Genomic DNA, 20,140 nt, shown 5'->3' on the forward strand with positions numbered 1-20,140 from the left:
GAGGGGAATCAGTAGTTCACAGCTGGACGACAGATGTGCAGGACTTCATTTCACAAGTACTGTATGTAAATGTCCCAAGTCAGTACAGCCATAGTTTGCTTTTAAACCTCCACACTCCCAAAACAGACAGTTAACACAACTCCCCAACCAAATTCAGTTTATTATATAATAATTACATTAAATAATCACTATTTACAAATGATACTTCCCTACAATTAATATACATAGTCTAGAGACTCACACCACAAAATGAATTACAAACCCAAGCAACTACTGTAAGTGTACTGAAATCCCATGGCCAATCCTACGCCACTCACTGTCCTAAACCCCCAGCACCCCAAACAGAGTGTATGTCAGTAGGAGGAGAAGACGAGCCTGTGCCTCTCCGGCTCCCTCTCATCATCGCTCCGCTCGGCTCCATTCCGCCGGAGGGTCTCTGGGCCCTTTGGGCTTCTTAATCCTGCAGTTGAAGGCTGTGATGAAGAAAGAGACAAAATGGTGCGGACGCAGACATCAGTATACTCTGCGAGGGTGACGTCTCTGTCTGCGCGTTTCCACACTTTCTGCAGCAGCTGAACTTCACTCAGAATATATACGAGACGAGTCAATGCTAGAAATGCACAATTACCAACCAAGAAGATGTTGACTAATGACTAACGACTAATGTCGACATGTATATCATGTGTCGCACCATCATGCCGCGAGGCTGCACTGGGGGAAAAATGGCAATGAGAATAACTACATGTAAATGCAATCAACGTCATAGTGTCCTCATTTGTGCATGGGCCCAAACCAGCTGCCTGTCTGGCTCCTAATGTCACAGAGAGCCTTTAAAAGTCTAGGTCTCCGGCCATGCTGACAAGCTGGCATCAATTGCCCTGGGAACACTTGGCAATCAGTGCACAATCATTTTCCTTGCATGGCGCAATGAGCTGATTACAGTGATGATTGCTAACTATTAGACACATTCAGACCTGCTCCACAGGTGTGAGGGAACGGGTCACGTGCCCAGGTAAGTCAGCGGAGTAAATCTCCCAACACAAATCTAAGGCACCGATCTCTCACAGACACCCACCAGAGTGCTACAGTACTTTGATATCGACTGAAAGGAGCAAAGGTCTTTTATAGAATTCCTATTCCTTCGCAATGTAGCGCTGCCACTGGCATTATAGGACTACAGCTGTGCTGGCCATACCAAAAATGTACAGGCATCATGTGCAATCTATAATTCATATTATTCATAAACAAAGACTTAGGTCAATAACATTCTGAATGCATCATAAAAATTCTACTTCCTGGACACATTCTGTTGGTCTTGTACAAACATACTAAACGTGTAGGCCTACTACATTAGGTGAATTTTTCCAGATAATTTCTTTGATTTTCCTAATCTTCCGTATGTCATCAATTGGCTTCTCTGGGACAGAGAAGTCTAAACCTTTGTGTTTGTACGCACCTAGGCTTCCAGAAGTGCAGAAGCTGTCTGCTGCCCTGTTGGACTCTTTGAGGGGACACGACACATACTCGTAATCATCATCTTGCGATGCGACGCTTTCCGCTGTGAGGTGAGAAAAACAGCATGTTGAGAAGGAGCGACAGAGAGAGAGAGAGAGAGAGAGAGCGTGAAAGAGAAAGAGACACAAGGGGGAAGATGAAAGCAAGACACGCTATTGGCAAAAAATCCTGCCTCCATTGACACACCTCATCCACACCTTTGTTTAGTGAGAGGTCTCAAAGACAAACACGCATGCCACAAACAGTAATTAGACATAAGCTCGTGAGGGATACAAGAATACTAAAAATCTTCTTTTTTACATTTCAGAGATCCACTTACTCTTTGCTTTGGTGCCGGGCATCTTCACCTGTACAATACATGAAAGCATACATTACACACAAAGACACACTAAAGATGGAGCAGGATACGAGGAGGACTGAGAAAATCCACGAACCAAAGCTCCTAACACTGGAGAGACTGGAGAGTGTTGCTCTTAAATAAGACGACACACCCAACCCAGGGACCGACTACTCCACTACTCTAAACACCACCCGCCAACGCCTCATTCAAGCTTAATTTGTCATTTCATCTTCATCATGGAGCCATTCACTTGATTGAATGTGTCACGTCACAAAGGCGCGAGCACTACGTCTGATCGAGCAGGAGCAGCAAGCTGTTCTCTGTTTGCTCGCTAAGATGTGGCAGGTGTCTGGGCTGGAACCACCGTCAGCTCCCCCCGGATTCCTTTCAGAGGCCACCATACACACAGAACGCCCATACAGCGCAGGCAAGAGCTTTGCACTGGCCTGGTGAGGAAATGAGGATATTACCTGAGTCTCTCTAGAGGGAGGTCCACACTTCCCTGCAATGAAGGGAGAGGGAGAGAGAGAGAGAGAGAGAGAGAGAGAGAGAGAGAGAGAGAGAGAGAGAGAGAGAGAGAGAGAGAGAGAGGGGGGGAGGACAAATCCAAAAGTAAACAAATGAGTCTGTTGATGAAAAAACAGCAAACAAAAATACACAGCCTCAATTTTGCCTCAAATAACAGAGTATACTACAGAGGTTTGTCATCACAGCTGCCATGCTTCTAAAGCCATCTGAGAGAAACAAAGGCCCTTTACTCTATTTAATGTAAAAGACATCAGGATATTCATTTCCATTTCATTTTGCAATGTGTGTTGTTGAATTATATTTGGTGAAGAGAGAGAAGAATAGAATAGAATAGAATTGAACACAAACTCTGCCATTTAACACCGTGTGATTGGAGAGCTCTATGCATACAAATAGTCTGGGATATCATCCAAATGTTTTAAATAACCTGATTAGTAATTAGACTTATGCAACTGGAAAGAATCATGGAATCTATTTATGCAAATGTTTATGCAAACATGCATGGAAACAATACACTCAGAGATGGCCCCCTGATAATAACAGCCTACTGTATGTGCTTTTATAACCATTTCTCAGCGCAACCAGTGTGGTAAGATGCTATAGAGATTGTGTTCTCTTGATAAGTTACATTCATTTTTGGCCCTTATGAGAAAAGTTTCAATAAAAACATGACTTGCTATGTACCTTTGAGAAAGCAATTACCAACACTGACCAAAATAAAGGTTTATGCGCACAAAGGAAGTGACTACACTACAGTCGATTTGCAACTCCTTCAGCACATTTACAAGGTGTGACTTGTAATTTCCTGTGCTGCTACAACAAACAGCTACCATTGTCATACTATCTGGATATCGAATGATCACTGATCTTCGTCCCCAAGATAACCCATTATGAGCTTGCACCCCCTCGCCCCCCTCGCCCCCCCAACCCACCTGGCACCAGCTCGTAATCGCCGTGGTCTTTGGCCGCCGCCGCCGCCGGTGCCTCTCCTGCCCGCTGCTTGCCCACTCCTGCCGTGTCGTAGATGGGCCCGGTGAGGGGCGTGGGGGAGCGAGCGCCAGGCCTCCCTTTGGGCTTCACGATGCTGTAGAGTTCGCTGCCAGCTTGAGCCGCGGAGGCGCTCGGCGCCTTCCCTTTGGGCCCTCCCGACTCAGTGTTGTCATAATGGTGCGTTGGCGCGGTGAGAGCCTGCTTGGACTTGTTGACGACGGCATAGGTGTCGTTCATCTTCCGTGGCGAGGGCTTGGGTGGTTTGGCTCGAGGTTTCAGGCTGGTTTTACCAAAGCAGAGCACAGGAAGTATTTAGAGTCGCAGGTTAATTATAAGAATATGACCGCTCGCAAACATGTACAGTACATTTATACTTGTGCAAGTGAGCATATATATCATATATATCATATATTTCATATATATTCAATTCAATTTCAATTCTCACCAATAGCACAATGACAAAATCTTAAAAAACAATTACAATCAATGGCATTTCAATAAACAATTTTGGCTCTAGCTGCTCAATACTCTGACATAACTAATACACGTTTGGTCCGATTATATTTTCTACATGAGTGTAGAAAATACCAACTATGGCAGCAGAGGAAATGTCCAAAGATAAAGATATCTGGTGAAGACCTGGTTTTCTACACGTTAGCTGTCTCATATGGGGATTTTGCAATTCGACCTTTGCAATTCTGCTTTGTAAAAGTTAATGCTTATGTCAGAAGCAGATGCTAAATCATGTTTAAAAATGTCCATCCTTCCAGCAGCTGTCACATAGAAACTCACTGAATAACTCTCCTTTACTGATAAGTAAATGACTGCAATGTATTGCCTGGTCAACTTCGATGACTTCCATTACACTAATGTAGAGCACATTTCATTTACTTACGATTCACTTATTTCTTTGTAGAGGTTTCCATTCTAAAACATATGTGGCATACTTACGGTATGCACTTTTGCAGTTCACAGCTTCACAATTACTATTTCATAACAGAGCCAAACAAACACTTTCCAAAATAAAGATAATAAACGTCTGAAATATCTCAACAGCTAAAATGAATGGGAGAAAATTTGGACACACAAGGCAAGAGAGATTATTGAGAATTTGGTGAGTAATTGTTTGCACAGAAGTGCAAACAAAGTGACAATATGAAACGGATTAACAGCTAATACACTCAGCTGTGGATAAGAAACAGGAAGTCAAGATTCTCCCTGAAGTGTTTTTGAACCGTTTAAAATAGCTTCCTGCATTCACTCTCTGTTTATGAACTATTCTCTCTCTCCCTATACCTGGGCAATGCCCCAGTACATACACTTGGAACAGCCTTCTGCGGTCTTGGTCCCCTCTAGTGACACGGTACCATTGACTACAGGCAAACCCCACAGTGAGTAAACAGTGTGACCATCGGTCGGTTGATTGGTCCTCACCTCTCGCCGCTCACTCTGCCGCAGGATAACGAGGATCTGAGCGTAGTCTTCACCGGCTCCTTGGAGTCATTGTAGAGAGAGAGGCGATGCTGAGCAAAGACACACACACACAGATCAAGAGCAAGGCTGCGTGAGAGGCCACACCAGCAGGCAGGCACTGTTGCACAACCGCAGTCAGTTTCTCTACGCAAGACTAATTCACATCTCGTCCTGTGCTGTGCACGCCATTATTTGCATAGAGGAAGCTAGCACACTGGATATTTCCTGCTTTCATCCGTTGCCTTTCAAGCCTACTGTGGCCTAATGCCACTTAGAGGGAAGTTAGAACTGTGAAAACAACTGATACTGTATGTGCACAACTAAAGCATACAGTATGTGCTATCCCCGTCTGAGATATGTTTTTTTCAACACATTCACTTCATTTTAAGAGTGTATGATACGTAATTGTCTGTTATTTTATGACAAGCTAGCTGATTGACATTGGTACTGCTAAAATGAGTTCATGAAATCAACAATTCATCATCCTGCCCATTATTTCTGACATATACCTCAATCAAATTGTTAAGCATGGACATATATCTTTAAATAGCATAATATAAATATAGTAAATTTTTAGATATTACAAATTTAGTCCCTGACTGCCTATTATTACCAGATTGGACACATTTGTCTTTGTTGAAATACTGCAACTGCACTATTACTGCACTAGGAAATTGCGACAACATTTTTAAGTGAGTCACATACTCCATAAGTAGATACAACGCCCCCACACTCAACATCTAGATACAAGGGATTATAATGGATTCTATCCTTATTTATGCTAACTGCAAGAACAATGCTCACCATATCCTTCTCTATTAGAATTCACAAAGTCTGCCATCTAGAGTATTGTGACTGTTATTACACAATCTCATATCAGTGGTACTGTGATTCATCTGATGATAACACCCGGAAGAAATGCAACATTACGATAAATGTCACATGCTTTAAGGTCTATGTGAACTATATCAATACACACCTCTAGCAACACACAGTATTAACAAATGGGGGAAAAAAGAAAATACATTTGTTATGTGTAATAAACAAACAGTAAAGTCACAAAACAAAGCAACGAAGGCAATAGGCAAACAAACATAATGTCTATTTCATACCTCATTGAGGTTTTCATAATTAGTCCGAGACATGGCCTTTTCAAGCATCTGCACCACCGTTTTAAATACAAACGCATACTGCTCCTGTTGAAACATGAGAATCAAGAGCAGCATTTTCAAATTATTTTCTTAATCGGTCAAATATGTGCTATCAAACAAACACACATTACAAACTACAGTGGTATAATATTGAAGAAAGAATGCTGTTACGATACAGTACTTAACATGGTTGACACAATACCTTTGTCTGTACAGCTGAGGGTCTTTGATCTCGAATATCCAGAATGATGTCCATTAGGTTGAAATCCTCTTTGATTTGCTTCAGGAAATCAATTAATGAGGCATACACAAATTAACAGCGGTAGAGTGTAACTGTGTTTAAACAATGCATGTGTAATTGTTCATTGCTTAAAAAAAAACTTGAAGTACCTTGCTTTGGTAAAGATCATGAACATAATCCACGGCACACAGCACCCCCGTTCTCCCACAACCAGCACTACACACAAAGCAGATTCAGCAATCATTCAGCAATTTAATCACAGGCTTTTGGTAGATACAACACCACAACACCAGTATCTCTATAACACTTAATACAAAGAAGAAAGAAGAACTCTATAATACAAAGAAGACTTCAACCCCAAAACAGAAAATGTTGGGATGCTGTGTATACAGTGTTGTATACAGTGTGATTAAAAACAGAATTTAATAGTCTGCAAATCTCTTCAACTCATATCTAACTGCAAAAAGGACACAGACAAACAGTCAAATGTTGAAAATGACAAATTTGACCATGTCATGGAAAATATATGCTAATTTTGAATTTGACTGGTTCAGCACCATGATTCAAAAACAGTTGGAATTAAAGCTGCGAGCAGCAATGTGGGGGCCAAGCTTTGGAAATTTGGAAAGACAAACTCCCCTCTGCCCCTCCCCCTGTGACCACCATAGAGGAGTATTTGTGTGCTTTTGTCTGGGCTTGAGAGAGAGAGAGAGATGAAAGCGTTACTGAAAAATGAGCTGACTTCCTGTGATTATAGCACCCCCCTAGTGGTCAAAAGACATGACATGGGAGAGTGGGCGTGTGCAAATGGAACGCCCCCCCCCCCCCCCCCCCACGACCACCATAGAGGAGGGTGTGTGTGCTTGTGTCTGGGTTAGAGAGCGAGAGAGATGAAAGCATTAATGAAAAATGAGCTGACTTCCTGTGATTATAGCGCCCCCCTAGTGGTCAAAAGACATGAAATGGGAGAGTGGGCATGTGCAAATGGAACCCCCCACCCTACGACCACCATAGAGGAGGTTGTGTGTGCTTGTGTCTGGGTTAGAGAGAGAGAGAGATGAAAGCATGAATGAAAAATGAGCTGACTTCCTGTGATTATAGCGCCCCCCTAGTGGTCAAAAGACATGACATGGGAGAGTGGGCATGTGCAAATGGAACCCCCCCACGACCACCATAGAGGAGGGTGTGTGTGCTTGTGTCTGGGTTTGAGACAGAGAGAGAGTAGATGTGAAGAAAATAGCCAAAATTAATTTCAATTTTTTTTTTGTGTGTGTGTATCCTTGGGATGTGTTCCTAAGTCCACTTACCAAGTTTTGTTTCGATAGGTGAAAGTGTTGTTTATTATAGCGCCCCTAGTGTTCAAACGTCACCAAATTTAGTGTAGGTCCTCAGGATGTGCTCACAAGTCCACATACCAAATTTGGTGTTGATACGAGAAAGTTTTGCTAATTATAGCGCCCCTAGTGTTCAAACGTCACCAAATTTAGTGTAGGTCCTCAGGATGTGCCCACAAGTCCACGTGCCAAGTTTGGTGTTGATCCGAGAAAGTTTTGCTAATTATAGCGCCCCTAGTGGTCAGAGTACTCCAAATGTATTGTGCGTCCTCAGGGTGGGGTCCCAAGTCCATATACCAAGTTTGGTTTTGATACTTGAAACCGTTGCTGAGATATGAGCCTACTTCCTGTTACTATAGCGCCCCCACAGTTGTCAAAGGGCACCAAAGTTATTGAGGCCTCTCTTAATAGGGTTCTGAGCCCATGTTCTAAGTTTGGTCTTGGTACATGAAAGCCTTGCTGAGATATAGGTTCACTTCCTGTGTGGCGGCTTCGCCGCCAATTTGGATTGGCTGTTAGAGGCCAGCACTTCCGTCAATTGTTCCACAAAGCAAGGCAATAAGAAAGCATGGTCTGAAGATGATGTGTGCAAATTTTGGTGAGAATCGGATGAAATTTGAGACCTGTGAAACTTTTTGGAAGTTTTGACCTTGGTCTGTTGGTGGCGCTACAGCAATCATGGAAAAGTCTTGTTAATTGGTGGGTGGGGCCTTGACTTTTGCCTTAATACACTGAGCAAGTTTCAGCTTGATAGGTTCAAGCATAGCAGAGATATTTGCATTAATGTTGTTGCTTGGCTCCCAATAAACTCTTTGGGAGGGATTTACCCACAATGCTCAGCTCCAAATCGTCCAAATTTTCACCCACCGTCGCAGAGAAAACTGTGGCGAGAGTGGGCTATATATAGAGAATGAACCAGCAGGATGTTTAACAGTGAGTAAGTCCCTCTATCCCTTTCGAGGCTGTGGCATTGCTAAGATTCACATGGCCTCTGGCTGAGGCACAGCAGCGGAAAATCCCAGGTGTCTTACCACCCAGTAGGTGGACAGACGTAGTGGTCATCCAGGAAGTCCATGGGAAAATGTGGGAAAGCTAACCCCCCCCCCCATGACCACCATAGAGGAAGGTGTATGTGCTTGTGTCTGGGTTTCAGAGTGTGAGATGAAAGCATTAATGACAAATGAGCTAACTTCGGATGAAAGCATTAATGAAAAATGAGCTGAGTTACTGTGAATATAATGCCCCCCTAGTGGTCAAAACACATGAAATGGAAGAGTGGGCGTGTGCAAATGGAACCCCCGCCCCCCACAACCACCATAGAGGAGAGTGTGTGTGCTTTTGTCTGGGTTTGGGACAGAGAGAGAGTAGATGTTAAGAAAATAGCCCAAATTAGTTTCTAATTTTTTTTTTTTGTGTGTGTGTGTGTCCTTGGGATGTGTTCCCAAGTCTTGATACGTGAAAGCCTTGCTGAGATGTAGGTTCACTTACTGTGTGGCGGCTTCACCGCCAATTTGGATTGGCTGTTAGAGGCGAGCACTTCTGTCAATTGTTCCAAAAAGCAATGCAATAAGAAGGCATGGTCTGAAGATGGTGTGTGCAAATTTTGGTGAGAATCGGATGAAATTTGTGACCTGTGAAACTTTTTGAAAGTTCTGATCTTGGTCTGTTGGTGGCGCTACAGCGTTTGTTGAAAAGTCTTGTTAATTGGTGGGTGGGGCTATACCTTTTGCGTTAATACACTGAGCAAGTTTCAGCTTGATAGGTCTAAGCATTTTAGAGTTATTTGCATTAATGTTGTTGAAAAATTGATGAATTTTGACCTGTTGGTGGCGCTGGAGTTTTGGGCTCTGGGGTCTGAAAATTGAGGTATGTGGTCATTGGCTTAGGGAGAATAAGTGTACCAAATATCCCAACTTTTTACTGTATGGTTCTTTGGTTACATAGAGAATAGGTTCACATGCTGTTTTTTGGTGCGTCACCAACTTTGATTGGCTGTGACAGGCAAACGCTTATGAATATTTATTAACAAAGTGATAAGTCTTGAGTGGCCTTGTCTGAAGGTCATGTGTGACAAGTTTGGTGAGAATCGGATGAAATCTCTGACCTGTGAAACTTTTTGAAAGTTTTGACCTTGGTCTATTGGTGGCGCTACAGCGTTTGTGGAAAAGTCTTGTTAATTGGTGGGTGGGGCTATACCTATTGCGTTAATGTACTGAGCAAGTTTCAGCTTGATAGGTCTACGCATTTTAGAGTTATTTGCATTAATGTTGTTGAAAAATTGATGAATTTTGACCTGTTGGTGGCGCTGGAGTTTTGGGCTCTGGGGTCTGAAAATTGAGGTATGTGGTCATTGGCTTAGGGAGAATAAGTGTACCAAAAAATCCCAACTTTTTACTGTATGGTTCTTTGGTTACATAGAGTATAGGTTCACATGCTGTTTTTTGGTGCGTTGCCAACTTTGATTGGCTGTGACAGGCAAACGCTTTTGAATATTAATTAACAAACTGATAAGTCTTGAGTGGCCTTGTGTGAAGGTCATGTGTGACAAGTTTGGTAAGAAATGGACAAAATTTGAGACCTGGGTAACTTTTAGAAAAATTCAGCCTGACCTGTTGGTGGCGCTGGAGTTTTGGGGTTTGTTGTCTGTAAATTTAATAGATTCGGGCAAATTTGAAGTTGAATGAGTGTGCCAAATTTCAGAACTCTGGAGTGTATGGTTGGCTGGGAAATGGGCAATGTGTAATAATAATAATAATAATAAGAATACGTACAATCACTATGGGTTGCCTCGCAGCTTCGCTGCTTGGCCCCCAACGAGGATAACAACATGCTGGAAAAGTTTACTAATGATAAAGAAAACAAAAGTAGGAATGTTTCATAAGTAATACAAGTAATAAGGGTAACTGGCAACACAATTTGGTATGAAATAGTGGATCCCAGAGAGGCAGGGTCTCTTAGAAGTAAAGATGCAGGGGTATTCATCATGTGTAATATATAATATTCAGAGAGTCCAGAGACAGTTTTGCAATCAAGGAATAGAGATGAAAAACAATATCGGATGGCCATGGTCTTTTTTTTTCAGATGGCACCGCATCAAAACCAGAGCTGTTTCTGTAAAGAAAATCAATGTATGGGCTCAGGAAAGCCTCTGACAATCATTGTCTATGTGCACAGTTGGATACTCAACTCAGAAATGCTAGTGTGAACTACCATGCAACAGTCAAACTTGTATTGAGACATGATACAGAGAAGAAACGGTCCCCTGAGCCTGGACTTGTTTAAAATGGTCTGAGTAACGTGGAAAAAGGTCCTGTGGTTAGACCAATCAAAATGTGCAAATCTTTTTGAAAATCATGGACTTATCTGGGCTAAAGAGGAGAGGGCCAATCCAAATATATAACCTATCCAACTTGTTTTAGTGCTTAGTTCTAAACCCAACATCTACGATGGTGTGGAGGTGCATTAGCATACAGTGTGGGCATCTTGGAGACCTTGGATATGGGCAGAAGACCTTGAATATTTCAGGAAAACAATGAGAAAATCAATTCTGCACATATTCAAACAGTAATTCTCCATAGAGGAAGAGTCCAGCTGCTAAAATGACCTGTTTGCAGGCCAGACCTGTCAAATTAGGTACTGTACATCATGGAATTAAAAACGTGATTAAGAATACCCCATACTGTTGAGCAACTGCAATCCTTTATCAAGCAGGAATGGGTTGGTTCGCATTTAATTCTCGAAACTCTAGCAACTGGTCTCCTCAGTTCCTGAAGATTTACAGAATGTTGTTAAATGAAGGGGTGAAACAGCAACAGGTGGTAAACATTCCCTGTTTCCCAAAACTGAAACATGTCGCTGGCACCATATTCAAAATGAACAATTATTTTCCATTAAATAGTCTACATTTTCATTTTCAACAAGTAACATGTTGTCTATGTCCTTTTTGCTGCTAAATATGGGCTTTACGAGACTTGTATATGATCACATTCTGTTTTAATTTGAATTGTACACAACATCCCAACTTCTTCTGATTTGAGGTTGTAATTTTGTTGTTAGAGATCACAGTAACATTTTACATCTGCCACTACTTGACAGCAAGACTGACAGAATTGTTGCATGTTGGCCTCATGGCACATTCTGGAGACAGACAAGGGGAGAAAAAAAAAGAAAACTGGGCGACCATCTCTGAACTGCCTGGTGGCTGCGGCCTCCATCAGGTCCTGAATATTGAACATGTCTCACATCATTTAAATGGAATCATTAACATGCATGGACGTGCTCCGCTTGGAGATGATCGACACGGAATCACACGCACTGTTGAATTTTAATGGGCATATGGGCACCTTGCTGAGAGAACATGCTAGTTTGTGCGAGAGAAGAAGACAGAATGGCTTTGTGCCATAGTACAGCATGTGACACCAGCGACGGGCACTGAAGTGCAGTGGTGGTGTACAGACACAGCGGCTGACCTAAAGAGGTTCATGAAGATGGCAGTGTGTGTGTGTGTGTGTGTGTGTGTGTGTGTGTTGAGGAAGGGGGACGGGCGTTTTCAATGGCAGCAAATTACAATGGGGAGATAGCCACAGTCTGTGTGGAAGTGAGTTCAGACACTAGTAGCGTGTAGCGAGACAGAGAGAGGAACTTGAACCTGCAGTGGACCAGCACAGGGGCCGTGTGTTTTCCCTGCGCTTGCATGGCCAGCTGCAGCATCTGTAAGATGCCATCCGAGGCCTGAGGGATGCCATGGTCAGGCCACGTGGTGTACTGGAAATGGTAGATGAAGCGGGAGTCCTGCAAGTATAACAAAAAATATGCACACATTTGTTTTGTGACCAACTGTGTGTGTGTGTGTGTGTGTGTGGAGGGGGGGGGGGGGGGGGTATACACAAGTATACACATGGTAAAAGAGTGGAAATCAAAAAATAGAAAATTATATTAAAAAGATTTTTACAGAAAATAAAGGAGCGCTCTGCAGCAATATGTATTTCACACATAAAAGCAACTCATTGCACAAGGGATATGAGATCTTGGACCCTGCATATTAATGCCTCCCATTTTGTTCAGGGGGGAAATGTAGAGATCCAAACATTGATGGAAGCATGTTACACATTTAGAAATGTCTATTCATCCTTGCTGCACTAGTCGTTATGGATAAATATGGTATCAGCACAAATACACACAAAAACACGTACATGCAAACACGCACACACACACACTTTCACTTTCTGTATGACAAAGCCAATTGATGGGACTAAGGTCAATTACCATGCTTGTGTTTATGTGCAGTAACCAGAACTGACCCAAACAGGATGGACATTTACTCAAATATATTTCCCACGTGACACGTGACACTCACTTGGTTATATTTCACCACAAACGTCCTTCTAATTACTTCCTCATCCGTTCCAGATTCTTCCAACTGTCAGACAAAAGAAGATTTAATAAAGATTGCTGCAACATTACTTCCTCCTGCAGAGGAACTTTCAGTTTTGTAACTGATTCTGACACCAGACAAACTTGTGTGAAATGCACTTGCACTTAATGTGTTTGTTGAAAAAAGTCTTTTGTAACATGGATATAACATCAAGACATTTAAAGTACCACTAAAACCATGACAGAAAGATCATTATGAGAGTTATCATTATGAAGTTCATAGATCCTTATGAAGTTCACAAACTTACATTTGTTACTGTGAAGGTGCCATACACTGATGACATAGAAATAGGAGCCCAGTAGTTTTCACATTTTTTCTTTAAAAGAAACATAAAATCAGACAGGGAAAAAAAACACATATATGTGTATAACATACAAAGTAAGGTTCCAACCAATGTCTCAGCAGACTAATTACAGAAGTTACCTTTCCCAGCTCTACTTCTTTACAAGCCATGATAATGACCTGAAATAGCACAGAAGAGGACATGAACAAATGGCATTACTCTTACACCGTGTCCTAGCTGCAAGCGACACGACCGAATGCATGCGACAAAATCAGTTCCATCGCTGTATTTTCAATTGGAATGTCCTGACTGAATGCGATACGACTTGCTACGCGACTTCTTCAACCCTGTTTTGTCGCTCTGTACGTTTCTATTTTAGTCGGGTCGCGTCGCCTTGACATGAACTTTTTCACGACGTAACAAAGGTTCATTAAAGAATGTAACAGATACAATGTGGACTCAAACTATCCGGCGCAACGCGACAGTCGCTTACAATTAGGACATGGTATTATGTCACTGATTGACATTATCACCATTTTGAATTGAAGAGTGGCTCTTCAGGGCACTGTTATGCCTTCAGTAGGTAATGAAAAACAACAAAGCTCTCCCTGAACATGTAAAAATGACCTATTTACAATTGCACAACAATCATATAACACTGTCAGACACAGAATTGCAATGTAAGTTGAAACTCTTGGGAGAATTGCTTGACCACGTGATCCCTTCAACACAGCCTTACCCTCACGTCGTACTCCCAGATCATTCTCCAGAAGTCCACCACGGTGTGGCCAAGGGGTCCCTGAGTGGCAATGTAGCTCTTGTTTGGAGTGGCACCCTGCAAGAAGCAAGAAAACAACGGCGCACTTTACACTGATGCAGGATAGCTCTCAGATCAGAGCAGAGATGAATATAGATGCATGCAGTGTAGCTGTTGTGGTTAGTCTTAGTCTTAGTGCATAACTATTGTGGTGATAAAATATACAGCTCTACAAAGCAAGAAAAAGGGAATATAGGATAATGTTAAGGCTAGATCTGAGATGGTTTGTAAAAAATTTTTGAATGATGGGCAAAGTTGAAGCTGACTGGTATCACTTATCCAGAGTGATGTAGCCTCACAACCAGGGACGTGCACAGGAATTTTGAGGGGCAGTTGCTCTGGCCTAAAAATCTAGGCTCACGTGAAATTCTGCATCCATTGTAGCCTAAGATTTACTATAATTGTTTGCCCTTGGAAGGGCAACGCGAGTCGAGAAGGGCATATGGGCAGTTGCCTGAGCAACCTGAGCAACCTGCCTGTGCACGTCCCTGCTCACAACGGCAAGTTCAGCAAACAAACCAAAACTGTGTACAGTCAAAAAGATCAGACCAGTCTTCGAAAACTATTTCTACACTCTGCAAACGGAACACTTCAATCACGCCCCCCTACGCGCAAACATTGATCAATATTTCCGCATGTTACATAATATAATTCTAAAACATAACTACTACTAATATAAAGCTTTTTGTCAAACAGTTTTTGTCCATACATATTTAAAATGCTATAAATACTGTATGCTATGAAAATGACAGTATATGATGATGCAACTTCCTTAACCAGTCTTACTTAAATTATGTTAACAGAAGGAACGACAATAAACACCACAAAAAATTTTGCAAAAATGTATCCTCATAGCTCCTCTTAGCATTTGTTTCAAATGTTCACTCCAACACACCTATAGCTTAACTATCATTCAGTCAGGATCACTTTGTCTCTAAGATGACATATACAGCTGGGCCATCCAGGGAAGCGAGACTCCGTGACCTGCCTGAACTAACGCTGTGCTCCATTACTGCAGTTCAAAAGTTTTTGTCACTCCATTATAGACAGACCACCGGCTGAGATCAGTTGCATTGTTTTCTTAATCAGGGCAGCATATTTTAAGTTAAATAATTGCAAAAGGGCTGTCCAATGTTTTCTCAGTTAGCCTTCTAAAATTATATCATATTAGTAAACAGAAAGTGACTTAGGAAAATTCGATGCATGGCTGCTGATAATGGCCATTTGTATACTTATGCATTGCATTAAAGATCAGCCATTTTTTTCTACCACGGTCATTTACAACATAAGATCAGCCATTTTTTTCTACCACGGTCATTTACAACATTAATGATTCAACAACATTAATGATACATTTTTGAACGGTAGTGTACATTATTTTTGAAAAATTTACAATGACCAGTTGCCATGAAACTTTTTATCCTTGATAAATGATCTAGATTAAACAAACAAACAAAAACAAAATATATTTCAAAAGGTTTTAAATGTGAGTCCTTGTAGTGCATGTTGTGTAGTGCATCACAATTATTTGGAGCAGAACTGCTATAGAGTTTCAAACCCCAATATGTTATTTTAGCAGCATCACAAACATATTTTACACCAACAGCATTTACAAACAAAAAAGTAAAAAATGTCATATTACATTAACTACACAAACTGTACACAAGTGTGTGTAAAAAGATTAATTTACGCAGGAAACAATGACCTTTTTCAGTTGTCTGTCTGACATCTATTTATTATTACACACTGTAGCAATTCAGACTGGTAGTGTTTCATGCATGCGCTAGGTTTGCATTAAAATGAGGAGAGCATATGTTTACACTTAAGTTCTATTTCTAGTGCGCAAGTGAAGTGTACGCATACAAAAGCACATGGGTAAACACATTGCTACACCTTGGAGGTGTAACAGAGAAGACAGTGAAATGAGTCAGTGTAAATTGATTAATTTACGTTACTCACACCTTGCTGTCAGTGTAAATCAAAACCGAGTGAGTTTCCGCTTTCAGTGTGCGTGTTTTGGTGTGGGGAACCAACCAACCTGGATAAAGCTGGCATTGATGTAGTCAGAATCATTCTCGCTTGTACACAGACTGAGAGAAACACGGGTCTGGTCATCTGCAGACACAAACACAGAGAGATATGATCACTAATAAGTTCTATACAATATATCCACTTGAAACTAAAACACCAGGTATACTACTCACTTGGTGTAATATTCAAACTCACTTGGTGTAATATTCAAATGCCATAATTTATACCGTCACACATCAGTAACTAGGTCAGACGACTTCTCAAAGGATACTACTTGGATATTCTTATTGTTGTTCTAAGACGACAAGAAGATTACCGCTTGGACAGTTTGGACCTCCAAATAATTGACATAGTGTTGACATTTTCCACTTACAATCCGCAAACTGTCTTTGGATCAGAACCTCTTCGTTAACACTAGGCCTAAATGTAGCCTACCCTAAATATACCAGACAATGTGAGAAACCATGTGGTACAAAAGAATCCTTGAATGAATCATAACACTTGCATGGATGGATCTTGTGTCGTGCCGTTGCAGTTTAAAATGGTCTCTTACAGGGCAATATGTCCTTGTAGCGATTCTTCTTCACGTTCTCCTGAAGGCGTCCTTCCTCTGCCGTTAGGCCCAATTCCTGCTTCCTCTTAATGGACAGCTGACGTACCCTCTGTAAATAAGATAGACTAAACAGAATGAGTAAACTACAAACAAAATATGTGGAACAGTCTTTTTTTCCTGAATCTGATGACTCAAATGGCAGGGATGCATCAACTCGAGCATAATGGTCTTTGGTATCATTTGCCCTCAATGGTGCCTTCCAGGCAGCTCTGCCTTAAAAGCACTACTCCCCTCAGTTTAAGGATAGGATGAGGGTTGAAGGGGTTAGAGTTATGAATAGGGTAAAGGTAGTGCCTTTTAGGCTGTTCTGCCTGGAAGGTGCCATTGGGGGCAAAAAACACCATTGAGCATACAATAATGACTGAAGAGTGAAGAATAAGTTCACCCAGTAGATGGCAGCATTTTCTCTGAGGGTTTTGAACCAATAATTGCCCCACACTTTGTTGTTCCACACTAAAACCCTGGTTCTATCCACAAACGAATTTGAACCAACTCTCAAAGGACATTAGATAGACTTTGAGTCTAGACTGAAACACGTTTACAATTATGCCATGACCCGCACATCCCTCGTTTTCTTGCTACACTGCACTTGCATGATTATGCCATGATATAGCTTAAATACCTTTGCAAACAAATACAGGGAGATTACTAAACATGTACAACAAATGTCACAGATGTACTGTATGCATTTGAGAAAGGTTTACCTTACATAGAATCTACATTAATGTATGTATACACTATAAAGTGGGACATATTGTTAATAGTTAAAGTACACTACAAAACTCTACTTGGGGTTCTTGACTTTGACCTTTTTAAAGAATCCTCAATGCATTACTTCTGATGAGGTATGATTAAATAACTTATGATAATAAAGATAAGGTCTTTATGGGTGTATTGGGTGTTCAATCCATCAATGGTACCAGACTTACAATTCAGTGGTCATCCATCGAAAACAACATTTTCTGTCAAAAAAGCTATTGCGAAGGTCATGAAACCATAGTGGTTGTGATGCCCCTAAAAACATAGCCCTACTTCCATTCTAAAGCACTGTTACAGACCAAACAACATTAACGGCATGCAACAAGAGATACTGTACGTGCAATTTCCACTCGCCACATTAACAGCAAACCACTTGTTTAAATGCCTCAGCACATAACACTGCCAGAACAGAAGTCGTCAGTAACTAAATTGCAGTCTCGTGTGTGAGCCCTACCAGAGGCCTTGTTCATATATGACCTCATTAAAAAAAATATATAACCCACACAACATACTATAATGAATTGAAATGTTAAAATCCTGCAAAAATTGTTGAACACGTTTGATCAAACCTGGACCCATATTGCCTAGTGTTAATGTTTTACCAGCAGATAAAATGTGTGTCGGGAAAATCCAGGCTTCATTTTACAAATTATTATTTCCTGGTTTTGACTTGCCTGGTCAATGTACAACATAGACCTGACCAGCACAGCTTAACTTAAACATTAGAGTAAACACAGCAGAATAATATCAAAAGGTCCACTTGACTTCTGGTCAATGCTTATCAGCATGCCATCTCCCATGTAGATATGTATCAGGCACACTCTGTGAATATTCAGGTGAGTTTGGCAAAACAAGTCCTAAATGGATTCTTTTTTCTCACTAGAGCATGACATTCTGCTCCAGACTGTTACAGTTAGTACGTCAATGACATGAATGCTGGAGCCTGAATGAGGAACAGCGGATCAAATGTGTAAGGCTACATCATTTTCACTTGCAATGCTGGCAGTTCAGAGAGAGTTTACTTCTGTAAATGCTTTTTGAAGGTGAACCACAATCCACACGACAGCCTTGCTATTAAGTTAAACTATTGCACAAGAACACTAAACAGAGCAGCACCATCCTGAATAAATAATATTCCAGGATTAAACTTTCAGGATCTGACAGTTATGCTGCGTAATTAAACAGCACTGCCTAAATGAACACAAAGAAAGCACTAACGCAGGCTATGCTGCTAAACTAATGATTGCAGATAATATTTCTATTTGATTGATATAGCACACAACACAGAAGACACACACAAATAAACAAAAGTGAAATAGCAGATTCGTGAAAACACTTGGATATTATGGCAACATGTTCTTGAAATGCGACAAAAACGGATTAAAAACTTACGCTATACTCGGATGTAAGGTTGTCCACATGTTCCCGTGACTTTGCCTCATGAATAAACTTCAGCAGGTGTCTTTCCATTTTTGAGAAAGGCACTGTAATGCTGTCGTCAAACCTCTACCTAACCATAGCACCAAGAGCTAGCAGCTGACTGAAAGGCGCGAGCTTTGTGTGATCTACATCTGGACATGAGGGCGACAATCGACTAACGCGCGCATGATAGATTTGCACTCTACAGTCCAAGGCAGGCAGTCAGTTTGATAAGTTATACTTCACCGTTTCCGTCTGTGGTCAGCAATGGGAGCAGGAAGTTTTTTTTGTTTCCCCTCATACATGCCCTACCTTTTGTGACACTAGGTTAAACAGCTATTCTGGAATGAAAACTTAACGAAAACACCTGTTGAACACGATGACCAAACAAGACCAAAATTGATATGACCTCATATTAATTTCGGATGTTATCAGAGTTGCCACCGGTCCCACTCCCACCAGTCCCCGAATGATGCCCGCATAACCACTCAAATCCTCATCGAGTCCCAAAGAAAACGTTTCCCCCCCCCTATTGAAGTGCAATGCAACAGCCTACATTTGTTTTAAAATAAAATATAGCCTATTTGTCATTCGCTTAACTTCACAGATTCACACAAACCTACAAAATATAGTTTAACAAAGCATTTTTGCTGTTGGTAGGCCTATTGCAGTATAGAGCATGTTGAATCCCTTCTTTATCACGGACTCCAATACCAAAATGTGAGGTGAATGAAGAGACATAGTCTGGCTATCACCAGAGACATGCACAATGACACATATTTGCACCCTTTCATTTGTTTACCTTCAAATACCCTTTGCTTGATAGCCTACTGTATGCACTCACAAATATTTTCAGTGCTGCTTGCAGCATTTCAGATTCTGTGTAATGTTGTGTGTGTGTGCCGACATCTGTCCAACTCCATTCCACTTATAATGCCTGAATCATTACCAGATTCATTGAATTACCTATTGGTGGTTAGTTGATAAAAACAACAGAAAATGTACTAATTCAACATGTGCACTTTGTTGCTGCATTTGAAGCAGCCCATGTGGTCAATGCTGTCTTGAACACAAAGGTCATGGGTCTTAAAATGGTCACTCAGAGCTGAAGAAAGAATACATTCTGAGCATTTCACACGTAGCTAAATGTATCTGCCTATGTTTTCTGAACCGTCAGTGATTGTCATCAGTGTCATCATTGTTGTCAGTGGT

The 20,140-nt window shown here is 41.3% G+C and overlaps 1 protein-coding gene across 2 annotated transcripts; it reads right to left on the minus strand.

The window, feature by feature from the left end:
• Window positions 1-140: 140 nt before the first annotated feature.
• On the minus strand, window positions 141-19,118 carry ptpn18 (protein tyrosine phosphatase non-receptor type 18). 2 transcript variants are annotated; one of them, XM_062541424.1, is made up of 17 exons: window positions 18,902-19,118; window positions 16,691-16,799; window positions 16,145-16,221; window positions 14,029-14,124; window positions 13,430-13,468; window positions 13,254-13,322; window positions 12,929-12,991; window positions 12,221-12,363; window positions 6,388-6,454; window positions 6,200-6,277; window positions 5,959-6,042; window positions 4,808-4,896; window positions 3,316-3,653; window positions 2,326-2,357; window positions 1,835-1,862; window positions 1,457-1,558; window positions 141-473 (listed from the first exon to the last, which is right to left on the minus strand). In XM_062541424.1, exons 1-17 carry the CDS (start codon window positions 18,977-18,979, stop codon window positions 400-402), a joined length of 1,566 nt encoding a protein of 521 aa, XP_062397408.1. In that variant the 5' UTR covers window positions 18,980-19,118; the 3' UTR covers window positions 141-399. The 2 variants fall into 2 exon arrangements, with proteins under 2 accessions (XP_062397408.1, XP_062397409.1); XM_062541425.1 differs by having other exon boundaries at window positions 16,691-16,815; window positions 18,902-19,077.
• Between the last annotated feature and the right edge of the window lie 1,022 nt (window positions 19,119-20,140).

This window comes from Sardina pilchardus, chromosome 7 (genome assembly GCF_963854185.1).
Source record: "Sardina pilchardus chromosome 7, fSarPil1.1, whole genome shotgun sequence".
In the NCBI taxonomy this organism is placed as follows: domain Eukaryota; kingdom Metazoa; phylum Chordata; class Actinopteri; order Clupeiformes; family Clupeidae; genus Sardina; species Sardina pilchardus.